General features: G+C 35.9%; 1 protein-coding gene across 1 annotated transcript in view; it reads left to right on the forward strand.

The window, feature by feature from the left end:
• DPY19L1 (dpy-19 like C-mannosyltransferase 1) overlaps positions 1-14,045 on the forward strand; it is a 45,683-nt gene that overhangs the window by 23,800 nt on the left and 7,838 nt on the right. Inside the window, exons 12-19 of the mRNA XM_064670201.1 lie at positions 1,042-1,128; positions 2,588-2,647; positions 5,131-5,211; positions 5,950-6,051; positions 6,745-6,816; positions 8,262-8,311; positions 9,673-9,697; positions 11,284-11,403. Of these exons, the coding sequence (XP_064526271.1) occupies positions 1,042-1,128; positions 2,588-2,647; positions 5,131-5,211; positions 5,950-6,051; positions 6,745-6,816; positions 8,262-8,311; positions 9,673-9,697; positions 11,284-11,403 (597 nt within the window). The remainder of the gene's footprint in view (positions 1-1,041; positions 1,129-2,587; positions 2,648-5,130; positions 5,212-5,949; positions 6,052-6,744; positions 6,817-8,261; positions 8,312-9,672; positions 9,698-11,283; positions 11,404-14,045) is intronic.

The raw sequence follows: 14,045 nt of genomic DNA on the forward strand, positions 1-14,045 counted from the left end.
AGGTAAATGGTACTCTAAAAGGTAAACTAAAGTAATAAGTTCTGTGCAAGTCACTTCTCATATAAACCTGGGACACCAAATACTTCTTTCCAGTCAGATTTACAAGGGAAAATTTGCAAAAAGGCATATTTCTTAGAAAATTTTTGACAGTAGCAGCATGAAATACTTTAGCTTTTTGGCTTATGTTAATAGCTTAATGGGTGCTAAAGTGGCATAAATAGCCTATTTTCAGATAGATAAACAATCATGTTATATTACAGAGAAAGCTTAATGAGTCTGGGTAAACTGCCAGTCTCTGTTTTGTGGCGTTTTCAATTTTTGCTGCCCCCTCTCGTCTGTGGAAAATGAAAGTGTGAGGAAGAGAGTAGAAAAGTGTGCAAATAACTGCGTTGTTTTTCTTTATTCCTGTGCGTAAAAGACAGAGCTTGCTCATTGATTTTGCTCTCCAAGTTAGAAAATGTAATTCAGATTGCTTTCTATCAAAATGAAAGCAGAGTAGGAGATCAGGATGGTGGATAAAAGTTTTATTTCAGCCTTGATTTCAAACTCATATAGTTAGGTGCATATGTCAAACAGTCAGAGTTCTGCTTCCTTGACTTTGGGGATGATTGTATTTTAAATATATGCTTGTCAATTAGGAAGAAGGAATGCGACATTTTATTCAGCTTTTTTGTGTTTGTCCGGAATTCTGAAAGGCAACAAACAGGATGGAGAACTAAGACAACAATTTGAAAAAAAAAGAAAAATATTTTAGAAATAACTTCAGAAGTGTAGCTGTTGTATCACATAAAACAAATTAATTCTATGATCAGATCTTTTTGTCCTTAAGCACTTTAAAAATGTAAATTAACACAATAATCTACTTGGCTTACTGTTGCCAATAAGTCTTATAGTCAGTGCTTTCAGAACAAATCTGCAAGCTTGAGTATCAAGCTTTTACTTGCTGTGAAGCAGGTGGTTTTCAATTTAAAACTGTTGACAGAACAGGTAATTCTTACCTTTTCTATTTTAAATTTAATTATTTTTGTTTTCTTCTTTCAGGTATCTCTTTTAGTGTGTTTTATTCTGATGTTCGGTAATTCAATGTTACTGACATCATATTATGCTGCATCTTTAGTAGTTATCTCGGTAAGTTGTTTAGGAAAAAAAACATGACATGCTAAGACTGTAACGCTGTACTGCTATATATGTATTGATGTAAAATGTGAAACTGCTGCATTACTAGACATGAAAAATCTTTCACGTGAGAAACAGAATTAGACCATGAAGATATCTAATGAATGGGTAAATACTAATTTAAAAAATGATGGGTTTGCACCAAACCCCTCTTTATAAGAGAAATTCAGTTAAGGCTCGGTTCACCTATTTTTACAGTGCTCTTCTTTTTATAAAAATATAAAATTTTACCAGGTTTGTATTTTTAACCAGATTAATTGTAAAATAAGAGGAATTGTAAAGGAAGAGTTTCACTTAAATGCTTCTTTATTAATAGTGAACCTGCTAATGCAGAACAACTGACTAAAACATATATAACAGTGGTTTAAGACTATTTGAAACTGCTGAATCATACTGCCACGTTAGTGATATTATTCACTGAAGACCTGTCATCTTGTCGTTCATTGTCTTAATTTTTCCTTAAATAGGAAAAAACCCCACGATCTCTTTCAGTTTCATATAGTTTCTCTGAAGGTATTTATGTACTTAGGAAATAGGACTGTGTGAACAGATCTAGTTTGGCTTACGACAAATCATCTAAATTTCTGATTATTTTTGTCTCTTTTTTGTTTGTTTGTTTATATTTTGTCAGTCACCGAAAGAGTGATAATTTCTCACTTATGCTAACAATAAACTGCCTTGGCTTACATATTTGCTGTCATATAGTTTGCTTGCTATAAATCCATTCTAGTTTCTTGTAGCAGCTTTTGTAATTATATAGTAAGTACAGGTTGAGTTCCTTGCCTGTTTTCTGCTTTGAGAAAAGTATTTATTGTTTCCATGGTATTTGGGTGCTTATAGTAGCCTCAGTCTCACATATGGACTGGATTTGTGGAAGCTTTTAATTGCATTGTTCATCAAATTAGCTTAAAATGAATCTTCCTTGTGTCATAAATAGAGGAACATAATGTGAAACAGAAAAATATGAGTAACTCCTACCACCCTCCGTATTCTGATGCCTTACTTGAAAATTGTTTGTATTAGGCTCCCAGTAATTTATTTATTGCTTCAGATGTTTCTTGTCATTCACAAAGCAGACATAATTCAGTTTCCCATTGGCTTCGATTTAAAGATGCTTAGAACTGGATAATACAGAATCTCCTTACTTGTTAAGGAAAAAAGTAGTCTTCCATTAATTGTATATAAACTGCAGTAAGAGTTTTTATGCTGGTGTGTTTTGCTAGTGCAGGGTGAATTCATACTGCTACATATTCATTTGTCTTTGAGGTTGTATTAATAATGGAAGGTTTTTTAATAAGTACCTGTTTGTTGCAATAGGCTTACCAAACAAAACAAAAAAAACCTCATTCAGGGTACTAAAATGTCTTATTGTTACTATGTTACCTGAAAATGTGCATTCATTTTTTATTAGAGAATTCTTGTTTGGAGTCCAAAAATCTTGAAAAGCCGCAGAAGGGAAGTCTATGTCTGGGTAAGGAATTTCATATATTTTGAATTTTAGAGAAAAACTAAGACTTTTCTTTGGTTTAGTGAAATACAGAAATAACTTAATCATGGAAAATCAAAGAATATATCTTAACTACTGTCTTTAATAGATTGGTCATGTTCTCAGCAATTAATCCTAAAAGGGCAGAAGCATACATTTATGTCAGAAAACTGAAATAGCCTTTGAATGACAACACATTTAATTTTTAAATTAAAAACTTAACATGTTTACAAAACCTAAGATCTGTATGGAAACCCCTTTAAAATAAAGGTCAATTTAGAAAAGGCAAATAAAACAGTCCTTGCAGAAATGGAGATTAAGATACTGCTTTAGATGTTCACTAAAACGTGTCCTATATAATTTTTAAAACATGTTTTTATAATGACAGCAAACATCTTAAAATTACATAAGAAAGCACGTTGGAATAAAAGACTGTAGGGTGTGTGGGTGGGGTTTGAGGGCAGTAGAAGTCATGTCCAAAGAGGGGACACTCCTAAAACTGTTATGAATAAAATACAACCCTGTAGGAAACATGAGAAGTGACTTGCTGCTTAAGACATAACATCAGTGTGTAAAAACATCTGAAATGGGAGCCTACCTAGACTATGGTTGACTTAAGACAGGCATTCTTATTAAATGAAGGATAACTTGTTAGGAAACCTGGATGGAATTTGTACAATTAGAATTAGAATAGAAAGGAATTAAAATATTTATAGCAAACTGCAATTCATGTATACATGCCTGCCAATGTAGTTAACTGTGGTACCAAGAAAAATCAGTATAGACATATCCCATGTCAGCTTTTTAAAAAGGAGATCCAAGGCATTTGTGCAATGGTAGACTAATAAATCTGTTTTTTCTAAAAGAATAAAAACATGTGCAGTGATGAAGTTGTTAAGCTGTATGTACATGCAGCATAATGAAAGAGATCCAATACAGCCTCTGTGGAAGGAAGTCATGCCTCGCAAATGTGTTTGACTTCTCTGAAGGATGTAGTTAAGGGTGTGTGGGTGAATGCAATGCATTTGGATTTCAGAAACCTTTTGGAGAAGTTATCTAACTGGAACTATAAAAGAAATTAAACTCATGGGATAAGGTGTGAATGTTAGAAGGTAAGAAACAAAGGGTGGGATTAAATGGTTAAGTTTTCAAAGGAGGACCACCACCACCACCGTAAATGTGTATATAAAATAATTGATGCTAAATAAGGTCTTGCCGCTCAGCAGAGAAATCTTGGTATTTTTATGGAAAGTTCTCTGAATACATCAGTTCATTACTGAGCAGGCATCAAAAAGGAAAATACATGATGGAAGTCACGGAGAAGGATCTATAGTGAAAGCATAATTATTTCTTTTATTTTGGAAATTCATATGTAACATCATACATATTGAATGCAGTCTCAGGCAATGTGTCTTAGTTTAAAAAAAAAATTAACAAACTAGAATGCCTTCCCCCAAGATCTACTACCATCAGATTTAAGTAGAGTATGAAGATAATTATTAATGTAGATTCACTAAATAGCTGAGATTTTAAAATAGGTTAGAATTCTACATCTTGGAAAATAAAGGTAAATATTACAAAGCCAGTGAATAGAAGTATGATATAATTATAGGTTTTTTTAGTGCCCCTGATGCTAGTAGCAATAAGCTTATAAGGAAGAGAAAAGTTACTATGGAAGCAAAAAAAAAAAAAAATAGAGGCATTCAGAAAAGGATTAGGATACCTCCTGGGTTTCTTAGCAGCCATTAAATGAGATGATTGAATGCAACCCATCATCACATAAAAACCCTGGCCTGGTTACATAAGGGCGAAGATCAGTTTGTATTTTGTTGAATTCTCTCTGAAAGCATCTGCTGTGAGTCCCAAATACAAGATACTGAGACAGGTTTTCCTATTCAGTTGATCCAGTTTTATAAAGAATTAAATAGATTAAACGTCACTGCCAAGAATTTAATCTTTCTGCCACAGGGATAAACTTGATACGTAACTAAAAGTAATAACTGCACATATATTGTTCATATTTCCTTCAAGTTCTAACTTGAGATTGTCTTTAAATGGTGCTATAAATCAGCTAATTCCTCCAAAGATTTGAACCAGAGTAGCACAACCTGAGAATATGAAATGGCTCTTGCTGGAAAATAATCCTTACGCACTGGTGTATGCAAAACAGATGGAACTGGCAGCCCCTGTTTAAAGTTAACTTTGGTGCCTCCTCTGTGATAATGTATGCAGCTGTAGTGTAAATCAGCTGCACAAAATTATTTCAGCTGTAACAGAAAATACAGAAACTTTAAACACCTCAGTGTACTGAAATCTGGCAGGTGTCATTGGTTAGAAATTACTGTACTTACCGGTGATAACATAGGAGAATTTGTAAGTAGTAGCTAAATTTAATAAGCCTTTTAAAAAATAAAAGATTTCTTTAAAAGTTCAAGAAATGTTTATTTCATTCCAAATACATTTTTAAGGTCATTGAAGGATGTGCCTGGTTATTTGGGACAGTCACCTTGAAATACCTGACTTCTTTTGTGCTTGGAGTAGCCGATGATGTAAGTTCTCTTATTGGAGTATCTGGTTGGTGTCTTCCAAAACTTTTATAATTCTTAGTGTTTTGAGTTTGACATATTATTGATAAACTTCCATGAAATTCTAATATTTGTTTTGCAGAAATGGGAGAGAGATTGTATATTTGCTTTCTCTTTCATTATGTGTTATCACTTTGAGATGTTATTACCAAAGTTTGTGAAAAGGCAAATGTCTTTACTTTTGAGTTAGTAAATATTCTGCATTTGTTTTTAAATGTGGATTTATAGACCTTTGTTTATTTTGTATATCTTCTACCTACACCTTTTATTTACTCAATTTCTTAGCTCACTGTTCTCTGAAGCTAATTTTTAGGACAGTTTTGAAATGATTGTTGTAACAAGGTTGTCTTGCTTTACTTCAGCCGATTTGTTCTGTTGTTAAAAACTTGTCTGCAGATGTCTATCGAGGTAAAAGATGGGAAGCTCATATTTCAAAATATGACTATATAAAACTATACACTTCCTGAATCCAATCACAATGATAATACCTCTTTTTCTACTGTTTTCTGCTTTTTATTTGACATCATCCAATCTGTGTTACAGTCAAAGATGTCATTTAATGCACTGGAAGTAGATTTCTGGAACTCTTATAACAATATTGTAAATGCATAAAATTCTGTTCTAATTTACATTTAAACTACTTTGCTGTGGAAAACAGGACAGTTTTTGCTTACTACAGTTTGCATTTTTTTCCTGTATCAGGCTCATATAGGAAATATATTGAAATCTAAATTTATTGGCTACAAGGATTTTGATACATTAATGTATACCTGTGCTGCCGAGTTTGACTTCATGGAAAAAGAGGTAATTTGGTCAAAATATATGATTATGGAAAGGGGAGCTTCTTGTTTTATCTTTGTTTGTAACTTAAAACATCTAAGAACTATCACCTCCTACTGCCATCATAAGTTCAAGGGCGTACTTGTGAAAAGAGAAATTAATGAGCTAAAGCTAAATTTAACTGCTTTTATTGCATTTAATTGAACTAAAAACACTGTTTTGATTTTGGATCTAAGAAATATGCTTGCTTGAATGAAAGAAGTCCTTGCTCAGGGATAAACGAAAGGTTACAGATCTGCAAACTTAAGAGTTTATGTGGCTCTCAGTGACTGGTTTTGAGTATATGGAAAATATACAGAGAGCTACAAAGGCCTTGTGTCGTAGATTTAGACTACAGAACAGCACTGAAACTTCATAATATGGCATTAGCAGATGTTTTTTAGTTCATCAGTTTCTAGGTATGCATTTAGAATGCTTTTAGATTACTCAGCCCATAGTACTCAAATTCAGATGAGATACAATCTACTTCTAGGCTTTGAGTGGCTTGCCAAAGAATTAGAAATAACTTAGTGATGACCCCAGTGTTATGATTGCTGGGTAGAGTTTACATTTACATTTTACTCAAGGAAAAACTCTTTATATTATTTCCTTTTAAATGACCACTGGAATAATTATAGATTAATGGAAAGCAATTAATGCAGTTAATTTCCATTTTAGACTCCAGTAAGATACACAAAGACTCTCCTATTACCAGTTGTCCTGGTGGTTTTTGGGGTAATCATCAAAAGGGTAAGTGATTAATGTAGTGAATCACCTTTACCTGGAATTTAGTTTTCAACTTTTTTAAAGAGATGACTATTTATTTTGAGATGGGAAGAAGTTAGTGTGGTGGGTTAACCTTGGCTGGCTGCTAGGTGCCCGCTAAGCCATTCTCCCCTTCCCTGTCCTCATTATGACAAGGGGAAAGAAGAGTTGAAAAATCTCATGGGTCAAGATAAATGTAGGGGGATCACTCTCTGATTTCCTGTCATGAGCAAAACAGACTTGAATTGAGGAAGATCAATTTATTGGGGATGAAAAATAGAGTAGGATTATGAGAAACAAAAGCAAAACTAAAGACACCTTCCCCTCATTGCCTGGCTTAATGGGTCCCTTCCATAGGTTGCAGGTCTTTTAAGAACTGGCCTATCATAGGTCCTTTCCATGGGGCGCAGTCTTCAGGAACAGAATGCTCTAGCGTGGATCCCCCACAGGTTGCAGCTCCTGCCAGAAAACCTGCTCTTTTGTCGGCTCTTCTCCATGAGCTGCAGCTCCTGCTAGGAATTTGCTCCCTTGTGGGTTCTCCATGAATTTCAGCATCCTTCAGGGCACGTCCAACTGCTCTGGCATGGAGTTCTCCACAGGCTGCAGGTGAATATTGCTCCACTGTAGTCCTTCATGGGCTGTAGGGGGGAAAAAACCTACATCACCATGGTCTTCTCCAAAGCTGCAAGGGAATCTTGTGGCACCTAGAGCATCTCTTCTCCCTCCTTCACTGACCTCAGTGGCTTCAGGGTTGTTTCTCTCCCATTTTTCTCACTACCCTCTCTTAAACCTGCTGCACAGTTACCTTTTCTTAAACGTGTTATCAGTAGAGGCCCCACCAGTGTCACTGATGGGTTCAGCTTTGGCCGGTGATAAGATCTGGTTTGAAGCTCTCTGGAAGTGGCTCTATCTGACATGGGGGCAGCCCCCAGTCTCTTTTCACAGAAGCTGCCCCTATAGGCCCCCTACTACCAAACCTTGCCACGTAAACCCAGTACAGTTAGATAAATTACAGGTTTTCAAAAACATTTACTTCAAATTCTTTGTTCTCTATATGAAGATTTTTGCAAAGGTTCAGTCCTGAGTCAGTGGTAAGATTTGCTCTGATGTTGAGTGCCAAAAATATTTCTGTCACCTAGCTGATGAATACTATAACTGGAGTTTATAACTGGTTTTGTAAGTTTGATTATGTATAATTTGCATAAAAACAACTTACAGTTTACACAGGAACAGATGGGATAACTGCTAACTGCCTGGCTAATTAAACATCCTCAAAAAGAAGTTTTAGCTAAAACATTGCATGTCTTTTATCTTAGCATTTTCTCAAAATGAGATTACCAAGGTGTGGTTTAATTTAGCAAATGTTGAAAATGCTTTGGAATGCTTTTGAAAGCTTATTCATATTTTTTGTTTGCTCATGTTTCCTTCAGGCAATTAAATCTATTATGTGGTCCTTATCTCAGACAGGCCAATATGAAAGGTAAGTATTGCCTTCTTTTTTAATGTAAAACTGAATTTTCTGTGGAAAGTTCATTTGATTTGCTATATGCTGCATAATTCAGAATTCTACATTATGTTGGTCCTTTTCGAAGGATGAGTTATATATAGTCCAGTAACTGAGTGGCTTGGATGTACTATATGTGGAATTTTTATATGGTATCTAAACCTAAGGTTAGCTGCTGAACTCGTTTTAGACATGTTAACCTATTTAAGCCTAGATTTTTTATTTAATAATTTACTTTTCTGCTCTGTTCCTAAACCAATATTTATATATCTTTTTGCTTTTTTACTATAAACAGTGAATGCAAATTCTTTTCTCCCCATTATTTTTTCCCAGGTTTTAAAGATACATGAGTTTAATCCTTAGGAAGGGATCCCAACTGTATTAATTTTATTATCTGAATATCTAATACATACTCTACCTATCAGAGCTGTTTGACATCACTTGTTGATGCCGTACTAAAGAGAAATCAGTTTGTCCAATTGAGTGTTATCATTTCCCTGGCATGTCTTTCTGCTCCCCATTTTTTTGTAAAATACCATTAATCATTTCAGTGATCTCTGCTATCTGTAGTCTACTGGACATTACCAAAATGTCAACAGATGTGAGCAGGATTCAGCATCCTATCTTCACAGATGTTTTTGGAGAACAAGAAGTGTACAAGATTTTGACTCTTTTCACATTTGTATTTCTGTCTGACAATCCAAGATCAATATATGTAGTGCCTGACTGACTCTTCTTTTGGTACCAGTGTTCTGCTTCTTTTCAGTGGTGCCCAGTGACAGGACAAGGAGTAATGGCCGTAAATGAAAATACAAGTTTCACCTCAGTTGAGGAAGAACTTCTTTCTGTTGAGGGTGGCAGAGTACTGGAACAGGCTGCCCAGGGAGGGCATGAAGTCTCCATCTCTGGAGACATTCAAAACCCACCTGGACACATTCCTGTGTCGCCTGCTTGAGGTGACCGTGCCTTGGCAGGGGCATTGGACTGGATGATCTCCAGAGGTCCCTTCAAATCCTAACAATTCTGTGATTTTTTTTTTTTTTTTTTTGCATTACTGAAGTTTCATTTTCTAAATAAGCTGTTCTATAATTAATGGAATTAAAAAAAGTGCTAAAATTAATATTCATATTTCCAAATAGATACAGGAATTGAGGAAGATAGTTACTGATTTGCAGTATATTTAAAACTTTCACAGAGTGAAAAAAAATTCTGTGCAGACATTGGCTCATGCTTACTGGATTAGTTGTGCTGTCTAATGCCACTATGATGATTTTGAAATAAAACCAGTGCTTCTGTAATACATAAATAATGTGGGGTTTGGATTTTTTTTTTTCCAGAGAAGAACGTTTTAACCATGGTGAGGTAAGATTCTTTTTCTGCACAGTTTTTTTACTTGTACGTTAATGCAAATACTCAGTATTGAAATGCAGGTTGTAATGGTGTGATGCTGATAGACATGCTTTATTTGAAGCTAAGTATTCACGCCTTTTATTCGCTCATCTTAAATTGCATCTGTTATGTCACCAGAATAATTCTGGAATGTTGAACAAAAAAATATACTGGCTAATGGGGGTGACTGCAAGAGAGAAATCTTGGCCTTTTGCTATAGCAGTACAAAAAGACACTTAAATTAGTCTGGATCTTCAGTTTTCTCCATATAGACTGAGAAGGAGATTGCTTCCTTTGCTGGGCTTTGACATGATAGATAATGTTAAAATTCTGTTTTGAAACATGCCATAATGAATATAATACTATACACATGGTTCTTTTTAGTAAAGTTATGCAAAACAATGTACTGTGTCCTGCTCTGGAGCCCTCAGCACAGGAAAAAATGGACCTGTCAGAGGAGGTCCACAAAAACAATCAGGGATGGAACAGCTCTTCTCTGAAGACAGGCTGAGAGAGTTGGAGTTGTTCAGTGTGGAGAAGACTCGACTCCAGGGAGACCTTATTGAGGCCTTTCAGTGCTTAAAGGGGACCTATAAGAAAGATGGGAACAAACTTTTTAGCAGGGCCTATTGTGATAGGACAAGGGATAATGACTTAAAACTGAAATCAAGTAGATTTCGACTAGGTATAAGGAAGAAGTTTCTTACAAAGAAAGTGGTGAAACATTGGAACAGGTGGCCCAGAGAGCTGGTAAATGTCTGTCAAGTTGCCTTAGGGGAATTTTAGATTGGATATTAGGAAAAATTTCTTCACCATAAGGGTTGTCAAGCATTGGAGCAGGCTGCCCAGGGAAGGAGTTGAGTCACCATCCCTGGAGGTATTTAAAGACATGTCGATGTGGCACTGAGAGACATAGCTTAGTGATGTTCTTGGTAGTGTTAGATTAATGGTTGGACTTTTTCCTAGAGATCTTTTCCAACCTAAATGATTGTGTGATAAGCAATCACTTAGATAAAAGCACTGATTGAAAAAATGCCTCTGTGATTTACCACAGCACTTCGACAGGTAGCATAGATTCAATGTCAGTAGTGGTGAGTGATATCTGATGCTTTTTAACATTTTCTGAGAATATTGGAGCAAGCTGCCTGTGACTGTGTGATTATCAAGGATGATTTTATTCTCTACTTTCATTCCATACTTGGGTATTCTGGACATTAAACAGCAAAGTCTCTTGACTTCTGTAAAGAGGTTATACAAGAAATTTTACATATGCCTGTTGTTTAAGGATTTTTTTTAATAGCTAGCCATTTCTCCAGCTCCTTTTGATTTTATTGTTAATGTTTACCTTCCTGTTGTTCCATTCCTTAGCATACTAGATACACTTTAGAAAAAAGATAAGAGAAAGTCATTATTACTATCTGAAATATGAAGATCTTTACTTTGATTTGTACTTTCAGACAAGCTCATAATTTGTATTGAAAATGAAGTTGCGTGTTTAAGACAGAAATGAAAAGTATGAAATATTATGCTCCTTTCTTGTGGTTTTTTTTTCCTTTCAGCTGGTATTCCATGCATTGCAGCTGTTGGCATACAGTGTCCTAGCAATTTTAATCATGAGACTAAAACTGTTTTTGACACCACATCTATGTGTTATGGCTTCCTTGGTGTGTTCAAAGCAGGTAAGATCTCTTTTATCCTGTAGCTATCTCAGTACTTACAGTATTACAAAGATGTTTGTCCTAAAGCAGATTTCTCTGCACGTAATTGCTGAATCTGAGGGTAGCAGTTAAAAATAAAGCAGATTATACTGCCTGTCAAAAAATAGTTCCATTCTCACTTCTTCCCAAATAAAGTAAATGTCTTGTTTTATGCAACTTGTCCAATAGCATTATTATATGAGTTAACATGCTGTGTATTCAGCTTGAACATAGGGAGACATATACTAGATTTTACTGCATTTACACACCTCTATGCCATTGCAAGTTTTTATTGACCATTAATTTTATCTGGTGTTTGACTTTGTTTACACTGTGTTTTCACAGCTCTTCAGAGCTTATTGCCTTGCATATTTTTGTCTGTTATTTCTTTCTAGAAGTCTTGTTTGAAGTCTTGCACGTTGAAAACATTTCAGTCTTAAAAATCAAAGTCATATATCTAACTCGGATTTAATCTTTCTAGTTTGAAATCATCTATAACATAAAATGTTACTAGATTTTCAATCTCTATTTAAATAGCTGTTTTAGAAGGCTTGCACTTGCAGCAAAAGTAGGGTAAGTAGTCTTTTGTCTGGGAAGCAGAGAGGGAGGCAGATAGAAAACTGTCTGAATGGCTGAGCCCAGAGAGGGGTGATCAGTGGTGCATGGTCTGCTTGAAGGCCAGTAACTAGCAATTTACCCGAGGGGTCAGTGCTGCGTCCAGACTGTTCAGTGTCTTTGTTAATGGTCTGGATAATGGGGCAGAGAGTACCCTCAGCAAGTTTGCTGATGATACAGAACTGGGGGGAATGGCTGGCTCTTTCAAGCGGTGGCCAGTGACGGGACGAGAGGCAGTGGGCACACAGTGAAACACAGGTGGTTCCCTCTAAACATCTGGGAACTTTTTCACTGTGAGGATGATTAAGCACTTGCTAAGTTAACATGTGCATGTTATTTACCTGTGTTAGACTTCTCTCCACAATACCATTCACCTTTCCAGGTATGACTGTATTAGTGTGGGTGCCTTATTTCACCAAGGCAGCATGTTTTTAGCAGCCATTTTGCAGAGTGATAAGAGCACAATTTCAATGGTCTGTGTTCATAAGATGATGCCTGCAAATATTTGGATGATCTACCAGTCAAGTTCAACAGTAGAAGCAGAGGCTACTTTAATCAGCTGTAATGTAATACATTACACACATATTATTTCTGGAGGAAGGACTCTTCTGGTACACTAGACATGCAGATGAGCAGCAGCATCATGCTTTAGAAACACCGAAGCGTCTGCTGGCTTGTTCTCAGTAGTGAAGGAGAAGGCATGTACTCTGGAAAAGTCTGCTTGCAATCAGGACAAGTTTTTAGTTTTGGAAAGGAAGTGTGTTACGGACTGCCTGACAAGTCCTCACTCTGTTGGTACGCACTTTCAGCTCAGCTCTGCTAAGAACGTGAGAACCATTAATTCCAGGCAACCATGAAATTCCAATTTGCTCTGCTACAAACATACTGCCTTTTGCACCAGTGTAGAAATTTTCCAGGGGAAGAGGTGTGGTCAGAGAGCTGCTGTATCTTGCTGGTATAATCAACCCTTTGGGGATTATTACCAGCCAGTGCTTGATTACTGAGAAAATGAAAAAGTAGTGTAAATAATTACCTGTTTGGATTTTTAATGCACATGCAAACTGGGCTTCATATTTTTCAATCAGACCCTGACTTCAAGGAGAATTTTGTATGAATGAATGAATCCCAAAACAATGGAGATACTCAAAAGCTGTCTGGACATGGACCTGGGCACCTGGCTCTGGGTGACCCTGCCTGAGCAGCAGGGCTGGATCTTCAGAGGTCTCTGTCACCCTCCACTCTGCAGTGATTTTTTAGAAAGTGTCTTAAAGGTGAATTAGGGTTGTATGATGAAGGCAGTTACTGTCTGTTAAACAGCTGATCCCTGTGTCAAACAACGGGAAGATGCGTTAATGAGACAGAATTATGCAAAGAGGAGGAAGCTATCCCATATTATGCCAGCTGAACAAATGATTGTTTCCTAGAAAACTGAATTGTTTCCCTGCAGGTTCTTTAAGGGAAGGACAGTTCTTTATAATACTGGACGGGTAACACAGTATCAGTCTGCTTAAGCGGTGTGCTCATCACTTTCTTCATGCCTGATTTGTTATTTGGCCTAGGTAGAAGTGCTTAGTGTTGGCCAACATCAAATCAGTCTGTACAGTTAAAATATAAAATGCTAAAAATTTGTCAAAACTTCTTCAAAAAGTAACTTTATTTAGCTACCTTGTAACTGAGCATTGGGACTTGAGTCTTGAGGAATTTTGCTCTACGTACTTGCTGTTCTGTAAGGTTCACAGGTGTTCGGTTTTCCAGTTCTTAGTTGTTCTTGAAATACTGGCAGCCTCTTAGGTGGTCTGGTTATTTCAGTAATAGCAGTTACACTGGTTAGATTTCTCCAAATGAACTTTCATGAGGTGTTTCTAAATCATTTGAAATGAAGTTTCTTTTCAAAAGTCAGAAAAGCAAAAAGAAAAAAATCTGTTTTATTTTAACATATGATTTCTAGATAACAATTACAGTATAAATTAGTTCTGCCCAAAGTTAATTTGTTCTTAGTTCTTGTTTTA

The sequence above is a fragment of the Pseudopipra pipra genome, chromosome 1 (genome assembly GCF_036250125.1).
Source record: "Pseudopipra pipra isolate bDixPip1 chromosome 1, bDixPip1.hap1, whole genome shotgun sequence".
NCBI lineage: Eukaryota > Metazoa > Chordata > Aves > Passeriformes > Pipridae > Pseudopipra > Pseudopipra pipra.